Source organism: Cercospora beticola, chromosome 6, assembly GCF_033473495.1.
Source record: "Cercospora beticola chromosome 6, complete sequence".
NCBI classification, from domain to species: domain Eukaryota; kingdom Fungi; phylum Ascomycota; class Dothideomycetes; order Mycosphaerellales; family Mycosphaerellaceae; genus Cercospora; species Cercospora beticola.
In genome coordinates, this window is record NC_088940.1 from 1,701,058 (window position 1) to 1,717,111 (window position 16,054).

General features: G+C 53.5%; 8 protein-coding genes across 8 annotated transcripts; 2 read left to right on the forward strand and 6 right to left on the reverse strand.

Annotated features, from left to right (window-relative positions):
- Positions 1-75: 75 nt before the first annotated feature.
- Positions 76-856, reverse strand: RHO25_009726 (uncharacterized protein; the record flags this gene model as incomplete). The annotated part of the gene is made up of 3 exons (XM_065603208.1): positions 76-106; positions 145-592; positions 652-856. 3 exons carry the CDS (start codon positions 854-856, stop codon positions 76-78), a joined length of 684 nt encoding a protein of 227 aa, XP_065459280.1.
- Positions 857-2,084: 1,228 nt separating this feature from the next.
- TPK2 (cAMP-dependent protein kinase catalytic subunit) lies at positions 2,085-3,565 on the reverse strand (the record flags this gene model as incomplete). The annotated part of the gene is made up of 3 exons (XM_023601256.2): positions 2,085-2,112; positions 2,163-2,791; positions 2,843-3,565. The coding sequence occupies 3 exons, from the start codon at positions 3,563-3,565 to the stop codon at positions 2,085-2,087; spliced, it is 1,380 nt and encodes a 459-aa protein (XP_023454027.1).
- A 1,516-nt stretch (positions 3,566-5,081) lies between these two features.
- RHO25_009728 (uncharacterized protein) lies at positions 5,082-6,107 on the reverse strand (the record flags this gene model as incomplete). The annotated part of the gene is made up of 1 exon (XM_023601257.2): positions 5,082-6,107. The coding sequence occupies one exon, from the start codon at positions 6,105-6,107 to the stop codon at positions 5,082-5,084; it is 1,026 nt and encodes a 341-aa protein (XP_023454028.2).
- Positions 6,108-6,391: 284 nt separating this feature from the next.
- Positions 6,392-8,395, reverse strand: RHO25_009729 (uncharacterized protein; the record flags this gene model as incomplete). The annotated part of the gene is made up of 3 exons (XM_023601258.2): positions 6,392-7,272; positions 7,324-7,777; positions 7,829-8,395. The coding sequence occupies 3 exons, from the start codon at positions 8,393-8,395 to the stop codon at positions 6,392-6,394; spliced, it is 1,902 nt and encodes a 633-aa protein (XP_023454149.1).
- Positions 8,396-8,590: 195 nt separating this feature from the next.
- MEF2 (Ribosome-releasing factor 2, mitochondrial) lies at positions 8,591-11,370 on the forward strand (the record flags this gene model as incomplete). The annotated part of the gene is made up of 3 exons (XM_023601259.2): positions 8,591-8,755; positions 8,805-8,865; positions 8,963-11,370. The coding sequence occupies 3 exons, from the start codon at positions 8,591-8,593 to the stop codon at positions 11,368-11,370; spliced, it is 2,634 nt and encodes an 877-aa protein (XP_023454150.1).
- A 98-nt stretch (positions 11,371-11,468) lies between these two features.
- On the reverse strand, positions 11,469-13,241 carry RHO25_009731 (uncharacterized protein; the record flags this gene model as incomplete). The annotated part of the gene is made up of 1 exon (XM_023601260.1): positions 11,469-13,241. One exon carries the CDS (start codon positions 13,239-13,241, stop codon positions 11,469-11,471), a length of 1,773 nt encoding a protein of 590 aa, XP_023454151.1.
- Positions 13,242-13,720: 479 nt separating this feature from the next.
- Positions 13,721-14,869, reverse strand: RHO25_009732 (uncharacterized protein; the record flags this gene model as incomplete). The annotated part of the gene is made up of 1 exon (XM_023601261.2): positions 13,721-14,869. One exon carries the CDS (start codon positions 14,867-14,869, stop codon positions 13,721-13,723), a length of 1,149 nt encoding a protein of 382 aa, XP_023454152.1.
- A 249-nt stretch (positions 14,870-15,118) lies between these two features.
- On the forward strand, positions 15,119-15,874 carry PRP38 (U4/U6-U5 snRNP complex subunit prp38; the record flags this gene model as incomplete). The annotated part of the gene is made up of 1 exon (XM_023601262.2): positions 15,119-15,874. The coding sequence occupies one exon, from the start codon at positions 15,119-15,121 to the stop codon at positions 15,872-15,874; it is 756 nt and encodes a 251-aa protein (XP_023454029.1).
- Positions 15,875-16,054: the final 180 nt, after the last annotated feature.

Consider the following 16,054-nt stretch of genomic DNA (forward strand, 5'->3'; position numbering starts at 1 on the left):
CGTCCAGGATGCCAATACGTAAAGATGAAGACAGCAACAACGATCGGCGCAAATTCCAGACATCCGAAATACACCTCATGCGTCGAGAGCGTCGCCATCAATCCCTCTGCAGTCTCAGCGAGACGAAAGACAGTCCTCAAATACACCGCCAAAGTCGCCATGACCAGTCCTACCACAAAGCCAGCATTTATCCTTTCCGGACTCTTCCTCGCCTTCACCAACGTCCACGTCAGAATAACCAAAAACACCGCAAACGAGAAAACCTGAAACGCCAATCCCGCCAACAAAATATTATTCGGTGTCGTGGGATCTTTCTGATTGCTATACGCCACACCCACAAGAGCCGCTCCAGCAACTTGCACAATCGTCGCAACGATATCGCAAGTGATGAAAATTCCCAGCACGGCTTTCGGCGGCAAAGGAGCGAATTCTCGGCCGTAGATATTGATCATCACAGAGACGATGGTGTAGATCGCGGCGCTGAAGAGGACGGGTGCGACGACGATGAAGAAGTATTGGATTACGAAGTAGGGGACGGAGTAGGGATTTTGTTGGCTGGAGAGGAGGCGGAAGGTGTAGCCTACAATTTCCACTGTAGGAGAGAAATGTTGTATTAGCATTTGTTAGAAATGGGAAGGGTGAGAAACGTACTGATTGTTCCCACGAGCATCGGTGTGAAATACCATGTTCGGTGTCGAATGAGCAAATAAAGATGTGCCACAGCCGCGATGAAGAATAGCACAACTCCGAGCACACCAACTGCTAGTGCAGGCGTATATCCATAAATGATGATTGTCGCATCGTTCGGGCCCATAGGGTTGGGAAAATTCGGGTCGATGTAGCCTTGTACTGCCATCTTGACGCCGTAAGCAGTTGTTGACAATTAGATTGGGCTGCCAGGTAGGGCTGAGTGAGTTCCTTTATATCTCATCTAGAGCTCGTCCAGAGCGTCTAGCATCCACAATATATACCACAACTCGACTCGACATGATGATGGCGTCTGTGGCCGCACACACAAACATGCGCTTCTACGCCAACACATGCCCATTGGATGCCACTCATAAGCGAGTCCGCGCAGGTCTACTTCTGGACTAGACTTGAACTCAAAAAGAGCTGATCGTGAAAGTAGTAGTGAAAAGCCGTCTTGACTTGTGCCTCTCAATCCGTAAGGAGCAATATGCGTATACGTTTGCGACAGCTTGTGCAGATCACTCGAGTGGTGGAAAAGTAACCACTCTCAGATGTTGTGCCGCTGGAAAGAAGCTCAGCTCGTTTCGTCCTGTTGTTCCTCGAGTTTGTGTTCAAGCCTCATGCCAAGACGATCGCTCGATCCGGGTGAATACGCACTCTTGCTCAAAGCGGTATACAGCGTATTCGACGTTGACCATCTGTCTCGTCATACTCATCGCAAATCTCTGGTGAGCACTTCAATCATCAGTCGTGTAGCCCAGCTGTGCCTATTATTCACTTGCGAGTCTCTACGGTGGCTCCTCGGAAACAACGACGTCATGAAGTAAAGCCGTCAAACGCGAATGCGAGCTTGTCATGTGCTTCGAATCTCGCCAGGCTCTCGACTCCGTCCCACTGTCTTGTGTAATCTACTGCTTGCACAAGTGCATTCTCATTGAATCGTCTGCTTAGGAAGAGCCCCTTTCGTAAACAGGTCATGCTATCCATACAGAAAAGTTTTCGTTCGTACTCAAATACCGCGTTCCAAGAATCGCACTCAGGGAAACGCACCTAACCAGATCCGAATGTGTGTGTGCTCGTGTGCTCATGCATCCATTCCAATGACCAAGAACAGATTGCCACTTTTTGCATGCGTGCGCGCGTTCCCCTCAAATCAAATCATTGCTAATTATTCCCAGATCTTTTCCAAAACATTGATCCGAGTGTGTTGTGCAAGAAGCTGTATCGTCGCCTGAACAGTCTCTAATTTCTTGCTCGCTGTAGCCCGGATTCGATATGCCCCACTGGTCGCCAGGTCATTAGTAAGTGACTGTCGATTGGTGGTTCTGTAAGAGGCGATGAGAGATCGCTTCGAGAAGCTCAGATCGCGTGTCTTCATCTGCAGGACGATTCTCTCAGAAGTCGGGGAAAGACCTTCCGTGACTGTAGGCAAGTTAGTTTGCTTCATGTTGAGCACGCATTTCACCACTTACGGATCGTCTCCGGTCTGTCCGTACGCTTCAGTCTCTTCGGGATATTTGTCGAAAAGGCTTGCATCACCGGCGCCTCCTCGAACTGGTGGCACGTATGGCGCATCGATGTCTTTCTTCGCAAGTCGATCCCATGTGACCTCGGCGAACCAAGCATGGTTCATGACGTCCTTGCTACCTCCGTGAAGATTACCCAGTCGCTTGGTCAAGTCCGCGGTGATGAGCTTCGAAAGTAGATCCTGCGCATCAGGGTGAATGTATGGCGGGTACTTGACACGACCCTTGAGGATGTTTTCGTAGATCTTGAGAGGTGACCCGGAATCCCAGAAAGGCGTGAACCCCGCCAGCATTTCAAAGATGAGGATGCCCAAACTCCACCAATCTACGCTCTTGTTGTAGCCTTTGCTACTCACCACTTCAGGTGCGAGATAATCAGGTGTACCACACAGTGTCCAGGTAATATCCGGCACTTCTTTCGCAAAGCCGAAATCGGTAATTTTGATGTGTCCGTGCCGGTCTAGCAATAAGTTCTCGGGCTTCAAATCTCGGTAAATGATGTCCATGCTGTGCAGATATTCCAGAGCGAGTGTCACTTCTGCAGCGTAGAATTTTGCGACTGGATTGGGGAAACGCTGGCTACTGTTAGCTTCGCACAAACCACGTGCTGGTCGTTACACGCTTACCTGCGACTTTCGCAGAAGACTGAACAGCTCTCCACCTTCAATAAAGTCCATGACCATGTACAGATTCTTCGAGTCCTGCCACGTTCCCCAGAGTGTAATCAGGAAAGGATGTCTGCACCTTTGCAACATCTTGCGCTCGTCATTGGTATGCTCGATTTGCTTCATCTTGACAACTTGCGCCTTCTTCAACACTTTGACGGCATAGAAGCGCTGGTTGTGTTTGCTCTGCACCAAGTGCACTCTGCCGAACGAGCCTGTGCCCAATGTGCGGTTGATGACAAAGTCTTGCAGCGTGTATTTGCCTCTCGTCTCGCGCAGTGGGTTCGTGGTAGGCTTCTGTGCTGGCGCATTGATCTGGGGCACATTTTGGTCGCCGAAGTTGGCCGAAGAGTAGGCGGAGTCGTGTTGCGCATGTTGGTTGGGCTGGTTGATGAGATTCGCAATGCTAGGCTGAACGGAGGTCCCCATAGCTTGTCCGTTGGCCTGCTGCGTTGTCGCAGGTGTAACAGTGGCGGAGGTCTGCTGCGGGGTGTCGGTGACGTTGGCTGTTTGCGATTGCTGTGTTTGCGAACGCTGCAGGGTGTCGGGATCCGTGAACAGGGTGGCACTTTGTTTAGTGGTGGTGGGGGTGATGGGAGAGCCGATGGTGGGCGAAGTTGGGCCTTCGGACCCCTGCGACGAGTCCTTGGTGCGCTTTTTCTTGAGAAAACCGAGCGACGGCATTACAGAGGCGGTGTTGTTGCTATCTGTGTCGGCTGGTTCCTTCCGCTTCCGTGGCACGCAGGGATCTTGGGGCAAAGACTTTGGGGTCGCCAATTTCTCGCCCGTCTCGTGTAAGCGGGGATGGGAATGTCGAAGAGGATAATGCGCTGCTCCTGCGGTGATCGCGCGCAGTGCCGGGCGGGCGGTGGTGGAGGTGGAGACTAAAACGGCGGTACCGCAGCTGATGCTGCTTCAATGGACGCACAAAGACGCTGCACGTGAGCAGTCCCAATGTCTCGAGCGCACGCTGCCCGTCTTCACAGCTGCGGCGGACGTGCACGCAGCGGGAATGAATGGGTGGAGTGGTGTCTGATGCGGCCAGCTGCTGCTGCGTGTATCTCGGTGCCGCGACACACGATCCGTTTGACTGCAGGTGTCTGGAGGTGCCGACGAGCTGGGCTATTCCTTGTCTCTGGGCGACGGGGTGCGTGCCAGAAAGTCGCCTGGTCGAGGAGCAGGCCCGGGAGGTGCAGTGCAACGCAGTGGGGGAGCTCTGGCGGAAGGCCGGGAGCTTGGTGCCCAATGGCTGGACAGCGCGGCGTCGCGGTCGCAGGGTGCGCGGAGAGGCTGCGCAGGCGGAGGGCGGTTCGTGTGCGCCCAGGAGGAGGCTTCGCCGCCGGACAAAGGCGGTGGGGCTGGAGGAAGGGCGGCGACGGGACGCAAGCAGCAGAGCGAGGAGGGAGGGCAGTGGGAGGAATGCAACTTGCAAGGCTCTCGTTCTCGCTGGTCGTCCTGACGTAGCCGGGTCGGGGTGGTGCGTGCTTCGAGCTGCGTATCGTCAATCGGAAGCTGGGGAATTCGATCTCTCCACAGTCATCAACAGTCTCGACCAGCGCTGGTGCTCTTATTCAGGCGAATCCACGTGGCAGTGACAGGTGAGGTAGAGGCAGAAGCGCAGACGCTACTGTCGACGATGGAGCTGTAGGTTGTGCTGCGGGGAATGCCTCGCTCGATGCGATCTTCAGCCCGGAGGCGTTTTAGCGAGAGGGCGGATCACCTGCGTCAGGCCGTCGACTCGGTCTGCTCGACAGTAACAATGGACGCTGCTGCCATTGTTCGCGGCGAGCGCGGAGATATAGAGAAATCGGCGTTGACGACGTCGACACTATATTTGTCCCTTGTACCTGCGGCTACATCACACGTGCATGTGCAACCCGGTCAGTCATCAGGTGATGGGGCCTGAACTTCGGCCTGCATCAGTCAATGTCTCACTCTGACCCGTCCCAGCCACTGCCACCGAACTGCTCGCATGCGTCAAAACATGTGCTGCTTCATGTGTGGTCAAAACCCAGTGGCCCCGAAACTTGCAGACCTTGGGCGAGAACACCTAACATTACTGCCCTCCACGAGCTATCGGGCCTTCATCGATGCCTCGACAGCAAATCCCTCAAAGGCTCGGCATATGGCATGCGCTTTCTGAAGGATAAAGTGTTCCGCGCAACACGCCGAGTGCTACGCGGCCAATCCCACGGCCTTTCTACAACTTATTCTCCTTCGCCTTGTCTCTATTCTTCTGTGCCGCTCGGATCAACGCGTACATCGTCTGCAGCCTTGGCATCTCAATCCCCTTCTCCCTCGCTATCCGAATGGGGTTTCCCAAGATGACCTCCAATTCCATCTTCGCTCCTTTCGACCAATCTCCCCACATACTAGGCTTACTGCCAGAGCTGTTCCGTTTCGTTGACTCTAGGATCTTCTCCGCCGTTGCGAGCTTGGGAGGCAGAGGTTTGCCGAGCACTTTTGGAGCGGTGTCCAGTACCTCGTGCATGATGCCGAGTATATGGCGAGATAATTCTGGTTCCAAGGACATTTCCTGATTGCCACAGCCTCCAGAGAGCACCGAAGATGGATTCATGGCTGCATTGATGGCGATCTTGTGCCAGCGAACGAATTGCAAACCAGCATGGTCGTACTCTTCTGCATCTGCGATCCCAGCCTCTTGAAGAAGTTGCACTATCGTTCTGTTGCTCTCGATAGCTTTGGAGTCGGTGTCTTTTGCTCCTGAACCGCCTCGGTCAAGATGTGGCAAATATGGGCCAATTGAGATCCTCGTCCATCGATTGTGCTGGATAATGCCATGCTCGGGCTGAGCAGCACTGGCAATGGTAACAGCACTCAGAACTGATGCATCCGGAAAGCGTTTCTGATATGGCTCTTCCACTCCCAAGCCGTTCTGCACAAGTACTATGCTAGTCCCAGGCGATACTAAGCCTTCCAACAGAGCAGAATCGTCACTGACATCGGGAAGTGCCTTTGTCGCAACAAGCAAATAGTCCCACTTCACCTTCGCGTTCCTTGCATCTTCAGGTGAGCCGAAGACGTATTCCGGCTTGAAAATCTGCTCGCCGTATTTAGGTGACGACACTTTGAAGCCGTCGGCTTTGACAGCTTTGAAGTTGGATCTGCAAAGTGCCGAGACCGCTGTATTCGATGCTGTTGCAAGTCGCGATCCGTAGAAAGCTCCAATGGCGCCAGCGCCGACTATGAGGACACGCGTAGGCATGATGTCGAGTGTGGAAAATGGGAGACTTGCGTGCTTGCACAATCTGGCCAAAGTAGAGTGCATTGCTCCGGCCTCGGCTACAAATCCGCGTTATCAGTCGTAAGCGACGTTCCTGCACGTGCCTTCCGCTCAATACATGTGTCGAAGTCCACGTAGCACTACAACAATATATACAAGAAGAAATGCGGTTGTCTCCTGATCATACATGCAACGCTTGCGCTATCATTAGGTCTACCCGGCGTTCCCAGTCGTCATCGCACCTTTATCTCCGCACGGCATCGCGGTCAGAACGTAGTCTGTGCTAGTCGACTTGCTGCATTCCGCGCATCGATCCTGTCATCATCATCGTCCTCTGCCAACTTGCCCAGGCTGCTGGCCGAACTTGTTGCACGCTTCCTATTTCCTTCAACAGTATCCTCTTCGCCCTCTTCTGGTACCGCACCAGGCACGCCGGGGGCAAAGCTGCCACTGATGCTCCTGTTTAGGCCATCTGGACGGCGAGGTACACCAGACCAAGCGTCGCCTTTGGGACCTTGGCTGGAAGCCATACTAGAGCGTCGCACGACAGGATGCGCTTCCCGTCCAAGCCTACTAAGACCTCCTGATGCGTCGATATTGCGCACTTCAGGACGGACTTGCTCAAGCGTGGCGAGCGTCCGGCGCTCGGCCTCAATCTCTCGGATCACGTATTCGCGCACTGCCGTCCTCATTTCTGCTGCCGTTCGGGCAAACCACTTGCGTTTCTCGAGAACCAGATTCTGCGTTACGCGTTGTGTCTTCTGTTGCAGATATGCCTCGTGGCTCCTTGCCTCGTCCAAGGCCGAGATAGCCTCGTCCACTTTGTCGCGCTTTACACTGGAGCTGGCTTTTAGTCGATCTGCAGACTGCAACTTGCTGCGCGTGGCATTCTGCGCTTGTGCCAGTTCCCGGAGGAGGATGTGACGGTTCGTGAGCGTTTCCTTCACGATAAAAGCATCACTGCTGTGGTATGCAAGTGGGTCCGAAAGCGTCGTAGCCTCTGCTGTGCCCTGAGCTGAGTGAAAGTCTCCAGTATTCTGTACAACCTTTCCCAGCTTTCGGTATGCATTTGCAAGGCCATTGTGCTGCTCGTTATTGGATAATGCCGCCACTTTCGTGCCAAGATCCGACTCTGCTGTACCGAGTGCTGCACAGGGTTAGTATGAGAAGGACCAACTGTTGCATGATGTAGTCTTACCTCGTCTGCTTTTGACAACCTTGTCGACTTTCTGCTGCGCATCCATGGAACCCAGGTAGAAAGCCTTGACGATTGGCCTGCTTTCAAGCAATTCAGGTGTGTCGTCCGGAGGTGGTGCGAATTGTTTGAGCACTTTCCTCCTCATGCCTGTCGCTGCCTGCTTTTTGCGCACTACTGGGCTGTATCCAAAGTCGCTCTCCACGAAGAAGACCATTTCTTCGTCCCTCATAAGAACGTCGTTCGAGCAGATGACGTCTAACCATCGCTGCAGAGCCTTCTTTGTGATCTTCTCATCCTCATCCGTCCCCATTCCAGCGCTCGATGACCCGGGTGGGACTGCAGGTACAAGCGCCTCAGGATTTGAGGCGATCAGATGAGCTCCTAGCTTCTGGAACTCGGAGTGCTTGCGGCGAATGTCACGGAATTGTGTTGTTCGGAATTTAGGCAGGTTGGTCTGGAGGACAGTCAGTAACAGCTCGTGACCAGTCTAGCATGTCCGACATACATAGACATCGAACCGCAAGATGGGATCTTTCTTGTCGGACCTCTCCAGGCCTGTAATCTTGGCTTGCAGCTTGTACTGAGGCACATGTTGTCGTTGCTGCTGCGGTGGCTGTACATTGTGGTATCTGGCCGAGTTGGGTCTCCTATTCTCCTCACCTGAGCCCACACGCTGCTGCGGCGCTTGCTGTTGCTGAGGTTGCTGCTCAGGCTGCGGCTGCTGCTGTTGCCATTGACTCTGCTGCGCTTGTGAAGACCAGCCCTCTCCATTCGCATGTTCGTGCTCGTTGTCGGGCATCTGTACTGCCGGCGCAGGCAGGTCTTCTCGAGGTAGTGTGTCGTCACCAAAGCTCTGGCGACTCGCTTCGGGCGACGAGGCCCATGGGCTCTGTCCGCTGGGATACTCCATCGTGGGCGTGTGCTCGGATTCGCGGTACTCGGTCTCCAAGAAATATCGTTCTGATTGTCGGCGCTGGAAGCGAAATAGTGTGGGCGGATCCGCGACCTTTTGTTTGCCGGCGGCGTTGGAAGAGCTGCCTGGAGTCGGGCTGTCGTAGTCGTGGGTGTTCATCGTGGAAGGAATGGTGGTGGTGGATCACGGTGCTCTCGGAAGCGAGCACCGACGACATGGGTTGGGTGATGGAGAAGCAGAACACGACGGCAAACTCTCCCTGTGTGATTCTCGTCTCGTCCTTCGACTCGCGTACCGGCAGCAGCTCCTTTCCTTTTACCGCCCTGGCCTGTCCATCACATCTCTGCGAGGGTGATGCGGGCATCATGGCTGCGTAGACAGCACCTTGCACGCGCATGCGGCGCCGACCTCAAACATGTCCGATCATATACGAGCTCGCTTGCACGTAGCGCGCAGGCAACACAAGATGGGGCCGCATTGCGAACGCGAAACATCGGTATCATTGCCCATATTGATGCTGTATGTAATGCTGAATCTAGAAGTCGGACCACTTTCTCACGCAAGGTAGGGTAAAACAACAACTACGGAGCGCATGCTCTACTATAGCGGCTTCACGCGACGCATAGGAGGTAGGATCTGCTCTCTATTCATTTCCAGGAAGAAAAAGCAATGGACGGCCTGCTGCGTGTTGCGGCGCTCGAGGTTTGTATATCTGACGCGTTGCAGATGTCGACGAAGGCAGCACAGTAACGGACTTCTTGCCCGCTGAACGAGCTCGAGGCATCACAATCCAGTCGGCGGCCATTTCGTTCTCATGGCCACCATCCGCAGAGGACAAGTTGCAGACTCTCAAGCCGGGCATGCCCAGGTCTTCAGTACCACATAACATTAATCTAATCGACACACCTGGACACGCGGATTTCACTTTCGAAGTACTACGCTCACTACGAGTTCTGGATGGCGCTGTCTGCATTCTAGACGGAGTCGCTGGCGTCGAAGCCCAGACTGAGAAGGTTTGGGCTCAAGCTTCAGTTTACGCGATTCCCAAGATCATTTTTGTCAACAAGCTCGACCGAGATGGTGCGGCATTTTCCCGGACAGTCAAGGAGATCGGATTGAGATTAGGTGCATGGCCTGCAGTATGCGGCATTCCCTGGTGGACTGCTGATGGGCGATTGCAAGGCGTCGGCGACGTGATCGGACTCAAGGGCCTTAAATATGCTGAAGGCGGCGATGGCAAGAATATCGCCGTCTTCGACCTTGAGCAGTTGTCCAAAGAAGACCCAAACCTGGCATCGGAGCTCGAAAAGGCGCGCATAGCACTGGTAGAGCGGCTGTCCGAGCATGACGACGAGATGGTGGAGAAATATCTGGAAACCGACGAAGATCACCTGGCTATCAGTGCCACCGACATCATTGAATCGTTGCGGAGGTGCGTCTTGCAGCATCCACAGCAAGTAGCCCCAGTTTTTGCAGGAGCCAGCTTCAGAAATGTTGGCGTACAACCTCTCCTGGACGCGGTAGTGGACCTTCTACCTTTTCCGGAGGAAAGACCAGATCCTGAGGTCAGTCTTGCTGCGACTACCAAAGGTGGACTTGGCGCGTTCTTGTCCGGCAAACTCGTGGTCGAAGCCAGCGAGAGCCGCAAAACGTCTGGCAAAGCTTTGAGTAAGAAACAGGCTGCCATGTCGCTTCAGAAGCTGGAAGCCTGTGCTCTAGCATTCAAGGTTGTTGCAGATGCCAAACGTGGAGTCCTGGTCTATGTGCGTGTCTACTCTGGTGCAGTCAACCGTAATGCCGCCTTGTGGAACACGAACCTCATGAATATCGAACGACCTCAGAGGCTGCTGAAGATGTACGCGAACGATGCGGTCGATATCGACTCCATTCCTGCCGGGCAAATTGGGGTCATTCCGGGCCTAAAATTTGCAAGGACCGGCGACACTATCATTTCGTACCAAGGAGCCAACCCCAAGACTGGACCTCCGCCACCAGTCAGCACGTTGCAACTGCGGCCGATTAATATACCTCCGCCAGTGTTCTTTGTCAGCGTAGAGCCGAACAGCCTCTCCGAACAAAAGCAGATCACAGAGTCGTTGGCACTGCTGCTCCGTGAAGATCCCAGCCTGCATGTGTCTGTTGATGAGGAGAGTGGTCAGACCCACCTGTCCGGCATGGGCGAGCTGCACCTCGAGATTGCCCGCGACAGACTGGTGAACGACTTCAAAGCCAAAGCTCGCATCGGTAATATCGAGATCGGCTACAGGGAAGCAATCACGGATGCTAGTGGAGCTGCTACAGAAACCTACGATCGTGACATTGGCGGTAAGAGCGCAAAGGCAGCCTGTACGGCTGCGGTTGAGCACGCTCACGAACAGCCAACACAGGAGAACGGCAGGCATACGCATATTTTCGAGATGCACGACGAGAATTATCTCGTCATATCGACGCCTACTCTGCAACACGATGGCTCTCCAATAGAAGAGGAGCAACCTGGTCTGCCGGAGGAATTACCGCTCCCAGTGATTCTTCAGGCTCTCCGTCACGGTGTATCAGCAGCGCTGGCGCGAGGTCCAACTCATGGCTACCCGCTGCATTCCACGATTATCAACCTCACCTTCGACCCAGCGCGACACATCTTCCCGAACACGACGCCGTCGGCACTTTCTTCTGCAGCACGCTTGTCGACGCAATCTGCCTTAAAATCCAGTGCTACATCCTCCGAGACCGTGATGATGGAACCCGTCATGTTGGTCACGATTTCGGTAGACGAAGACTCGCTGGGCTCAGTCGTGCACGACATTTCTTCGGCGCGTGGAGGTTCCGTCGTGTCTCTCGGCGCTGACGAGCAAGACACGTCTTCTCCAGACATTGATGTGGCTCGCATATACACTCCCCCGGATCCTTTCGCAGGCAGCAGCACTTCATTGAAGGGGAATGTGGGCACAGGAGGATCGGGCATGCGACAGATTGTGGCAAGAGTCCCTCTGAAGGAGATGGTAGGGTATTTGAAACATCTTCGAAGCCTGACTGCGGGCAGAGGAACATTCACGATGGTTGTTGATCGCTTCGAGAGGATGAGTGCGCAGCGACAACGAAACATCGTCAACGAGATGAGAGGCGATTATGCCTAGCCTTCTCGCGACTATCTGTACAAACACACATGTAACAATAAGAAAGATGTACATCAGGACGGAAGACCCAGCTCTACACATGACTTTCATCTATTCATCTATCGTTCACGAAAATCACGCCGCTCAATACCGTTGTCAGCACTCGAAACCACAGCACTCTTCTCATTCACCACTCCACTTTCCACATCCTGCACCGCAGTAGCCTGTAGCACCGCATCGCCCCCATCCCCTCTCCCCGGAGGCCCCTCATCCTCCGGCGTCCCCTCCCTACAAGCCCACCGATCCACAAACCTCAAAACATCCTTCGACCAAATCCTCCCCATAACCAACAACCTAAACGGCACAAGCGCCGCAATTATCAACGGAAACGCCGGTCCAGCAACCGTTAACGTCACAATAAAAATCACCACAGCCATCAAAATCTCGAACAAAGTATAAGTGTGTATCTGCCACCAAGATTTTATTTTCTCTGGCAGAGGTGGGAGGTCAGAAGGTGGAGTCAAAAGTTGGAATGTTCGGTCCAGGATTGGGTTTACGGAGAGAGATTGTTGACCCATGAAGAGGAAGAGGCCTGCGAGGACGGAAGTTGGGGTCAAGCCGAGGACGAGTTGGAGGGGTGGAGCGATGAAGGCGAGGATTGCGGCTGCGTGGAGGAAGTGAGACCAACGTTGTTCGTGGACACGTTGGGCGGGCGTTTGGATTTCGTGTTCGATGCCGTGTTTGTCGATTATGATTTCGGTGGTGGTTTCTGAGGGGTCGGAGTGTAGGAGGCTTTCGGAGTGGAGGGGCGCTTGTGGGAGGAGCCCGTTGGCTGGTGGGATGCCGAGGATGCCGCAGAGGGCGGTGGTCAAGCCCAGAAGGACTATGTCTTGGGCGTAGCCGGTTGGTTTACGGATGCCGTAGCGACGAATTGTGCAGATTATGCTGCTGATTTCGTGGTCGAAGAAGAAGAGGACTGTGATGATGAAGCCAGGGATCATGGCGGCGAAGACCCAGGGTGCAGATAGCTGCCAGAATGGGACGTAGAAGTTGTCTCGTCCTGGGCGAGTTGGACGGAACCTTTCGCTGGATGTGTAGAGGGTGTCCTTGTTCACTGACTTGAGGTCACCTGCGTACGGTATGCCGATGAAGAAGATGATGCTTATCGCCGCCGCGTATTCTCGAAGACCCATGCGGAAGTACTTGTGGATAATCGGAGGCCAGCGTTCTGCAGTACTCAGAAACAGTGCGAGCATGAACGTCCCCACCGCCCCAATGATTGCGTACAGGAATGCTGCTTGGTCCAATGTCTTGTGGGCTCGCTCTAACTCCTGTACAGCCTTGTGGAAGTAGATGATACTATTCAGCAAACTGAATATCTCGCAGCTGAACTCCGTCACGTAGAGCATAGTCCAGTCATGGGCATTGAAAACAGCCAAGAGGATATGCATCCACCCCGAATGTATCAAAGTCCAAGCCATAAACTGGAGGAAGTCCACCTGAAAGGTTTCTGCGCATAGCTTGTATATATTCTCAGCAAGCACCGTAAAAGGACCAGTAATGCCCAGAATGACCAATGGCTGTAATGAGAAGAGACTGAAGATGATGCCGCATAAACCAGTGCCGAAAACTATCTCAATCGTACCCCAATTTTGGCCTGTCCGTTGGAAGAGATCGGAAGCGAAAGTGATGCCGGGCAACAAGTTTGTGAAGAAGACGTACACAGCGCTGGCAAGCACGAGTTGATTGAAGATCGACCAGTCTGTAGGCCATCGCTGAAGGTATTGTTTGACGTCTTGCTGGAGGAGTCGAGCTGGACGAAGTGTTCCATTTTTACGGAACTGGTTCCCGGTCTTTGTGACCCAGGACTTCTTCCCGCCGGTCGCTGACATCTTGTCGATTTTGTTCAGTTTTGCATCCGCATGAAGGCGCCTCCTCTTTTCATGGAGGCTTTCGCAAGTCGTTTGGTGCGCAAGGACTTGATGATCTGGCCATGGCTGCTACTGTATGTCAAAAGCCGCTCTGAACCGCCACTGTGAAGGTGGCAGAAAAGATTCCCTATCTAGATCTTGTCCCTCTTGCTTGGCATTGAAGTGCTCCTACACTGATGCAGCAATTGAGCACGTGGCATGATAAGCTTTCGTCTCCAAGACATGGCGAAGCTGAAGTTGACGTACGTCCAAGAAGTGATTCTTGGCATTTGCTACCATTTGAGAGTCTGGTTTCAGATCCTCTTGGGTATGGTTTATTCATGTCTATGGCACGCTGCTTCACAGCTCGTGAACAAGCTGTCGTGATTTGTACCATTCTATCCTTCTTGCATTTACAACCTGGTATCAATCCCAAACGCCTTCGCTTCATCAAAAGACTATCACTCCGGCCGCCAACTCTCCAGGTCCAGCCCGCAGATATCCATACGCTTTTGTGCATATTCGCCATACAACTTCGTATACGCCCAATCCGCATCTTTGTGCTTCGGACGTGCTTCCCGCTTCATCGCAAAAGGCACATCGTACTGTGGACCAGGCAATTTCGGATCTGAAAAACGAATGTATGCGACATTGTCCAGGTATGCCGTTTGATTGAACTCTGATTCTGCTGCCACATCGTGCAGTGTGCCAATGGAGCGGATTAGTGCTCCGGTATCCGTACTCGAGTCCAGAAGTACTGGCTCTGAGAACAGGGATGAGAGGTATGTGTCGTGGTAGCTGGTGTACTCCGGTGTCTCGAGCGTTGCGTTCAATCGGGCGTACGTCGGTTTCGAAGGTTGTATGAGGAACAAGTCTTCTGAATGTATGTTGTCGTTCTTGACAGTATCGTGCAGCATGACGAAGGGCGAAGGTTCGGTGAAGCCCAGTAGTGCATCGAGAGGTTCTGCATCGAGCACCAGTCCTGGCGTTTCTATCGCGAGTATGCGGTCGATGCTGCCGTAGAGCTGATATGCACTCGCCAGCGAGTATACATCTCCCTCCTCTTCATTGCTCCGTATGGGCTCCATTGGCTGTAGCAAGACTCCATACCGTCTATGCGCTAGTCTCAATAGTCTTCTCGTGCTGTCGAGGTATGGGTCCTCGCTCTCCCCCTTCTTCTTCTGTTGCACCCACGCACTCGGTATCATGAGAATCCTCTTTGCCGGACTTCTCATCTCGTGTAACCCTGCCAGCACCATGATAGCAGCGCAAAGGTCATGGTGTCGCTGCACGAGTTGCACATGTGCCAGCCTGTTCCAATCGAGTCGTTGAGCATCCGACGTGTGAACATCTCGGTCGTAATCTGTCTTGATTATCTTCGCACCTCCATCTCTCCCAAACAGCCGCGACCGGTGCAGTTCCACGAACTCGGGCTCATCCTGCAACGATGCCGGTCGCTGCGGAATGCGAGGTTTCAATGCCTCCTGCAGTCCCTTGACAGTCCGTTGCTGAAGCACGTATCCAGAGAGAAAGAGTAGCAGAGTGAAGAAAACAACAATGGTGGAAGAGAGAGCTACCGAGACTTGTGCTTGTGTCAGCAGTAGTCTCATTTCTGCATTCCGAAGTGGACAGTAATGATAAGAATGCTGGTAGATATTTCTTGTGCCACGGTTAGCTGCATGGTCTCCTCGAGCATTAAGCGTGACGAAAGTGGGACACGGATAAATAGAGTTGTCAATATGCTGTCGGACATGGCAACGCCAAGACCTTCACATGAATCGCATCGACGACTAAAGTTCTTCGCTGCCAACAATTGAGTCTCTCTGGTGACGCAGCTCGTGTTCTCTCTGTTGGCAAGGATGGCACATCAGGCCGACGCGAAACGCGCGCTCGATGAGCGAGGGTATACGGGCACGTTAGTCCGCGGCGACAACCCGCTCAAACTCTTCGAAAAGCCCGTTCGCGACCGCATTGTCGATTCGTACTACTGGAAAGAGCAATGCTTTGGCCTCAACGCTGCAACTCTGCTTGATCGCGCAGTAGAGTTGACCTTCATCGGCGGGACATACGGTGTTGCGCAGAAACCGACGCCATTCTTGTGCCTGGCATTCAAGCTTTTGCAACTTCTTCCGGAGCGCGAGATCATCACCTTCTACCTCGAGAAAGCAGGCGAAGAGTTCAAGTACCTCCGAGCTTTGGCAGCTTTTTACATTCGATTGGCGTGGGAGAAGGACGAAGAGGTCTATGCAACGCTCGAGCCATATCTCGCGGATAGCAGGAAGCTGAAGAGGCGCACAAGAGAAGGATGGGCATTGACACATATGGATGAGTTCATGGATGATCTGTTAAACAAGACAAGAGTCTGCGCTACTACACTGCCCAAAATCAACCCGCGACTGCAGCTTGAGGATGCTGATAAGCTGGAGCCGAGAGAAAGTGCCCTCGGGGATGAGCTAGAAGAGCTGGATCGGGACGATGAGGAACACATTGAGAACAGTGAGAACAGTGAAGGAGAAGTGCAAGAGAACGGACACTCCAATGGCAACAGAGACAGTCGCAGCGGGTCTGAGAGAAGCAGAGACGGGAGCGATGCGAACATGAGCGATGCCGATTGAGATACGTCCGTCTTTGCCAGCGAAAGTTGATTTTACACCACTTTTCTTGATGACGGGACTCGACTACGACCACAACTAGGCGATGTTGGATCTTTGTACTCCTGTGGACGTGCCTAGTTATCGAGCACCGGAATGGCACCCTCTCTCACCCCGAGCGACTAGATGTGCTGTCCAGCAATT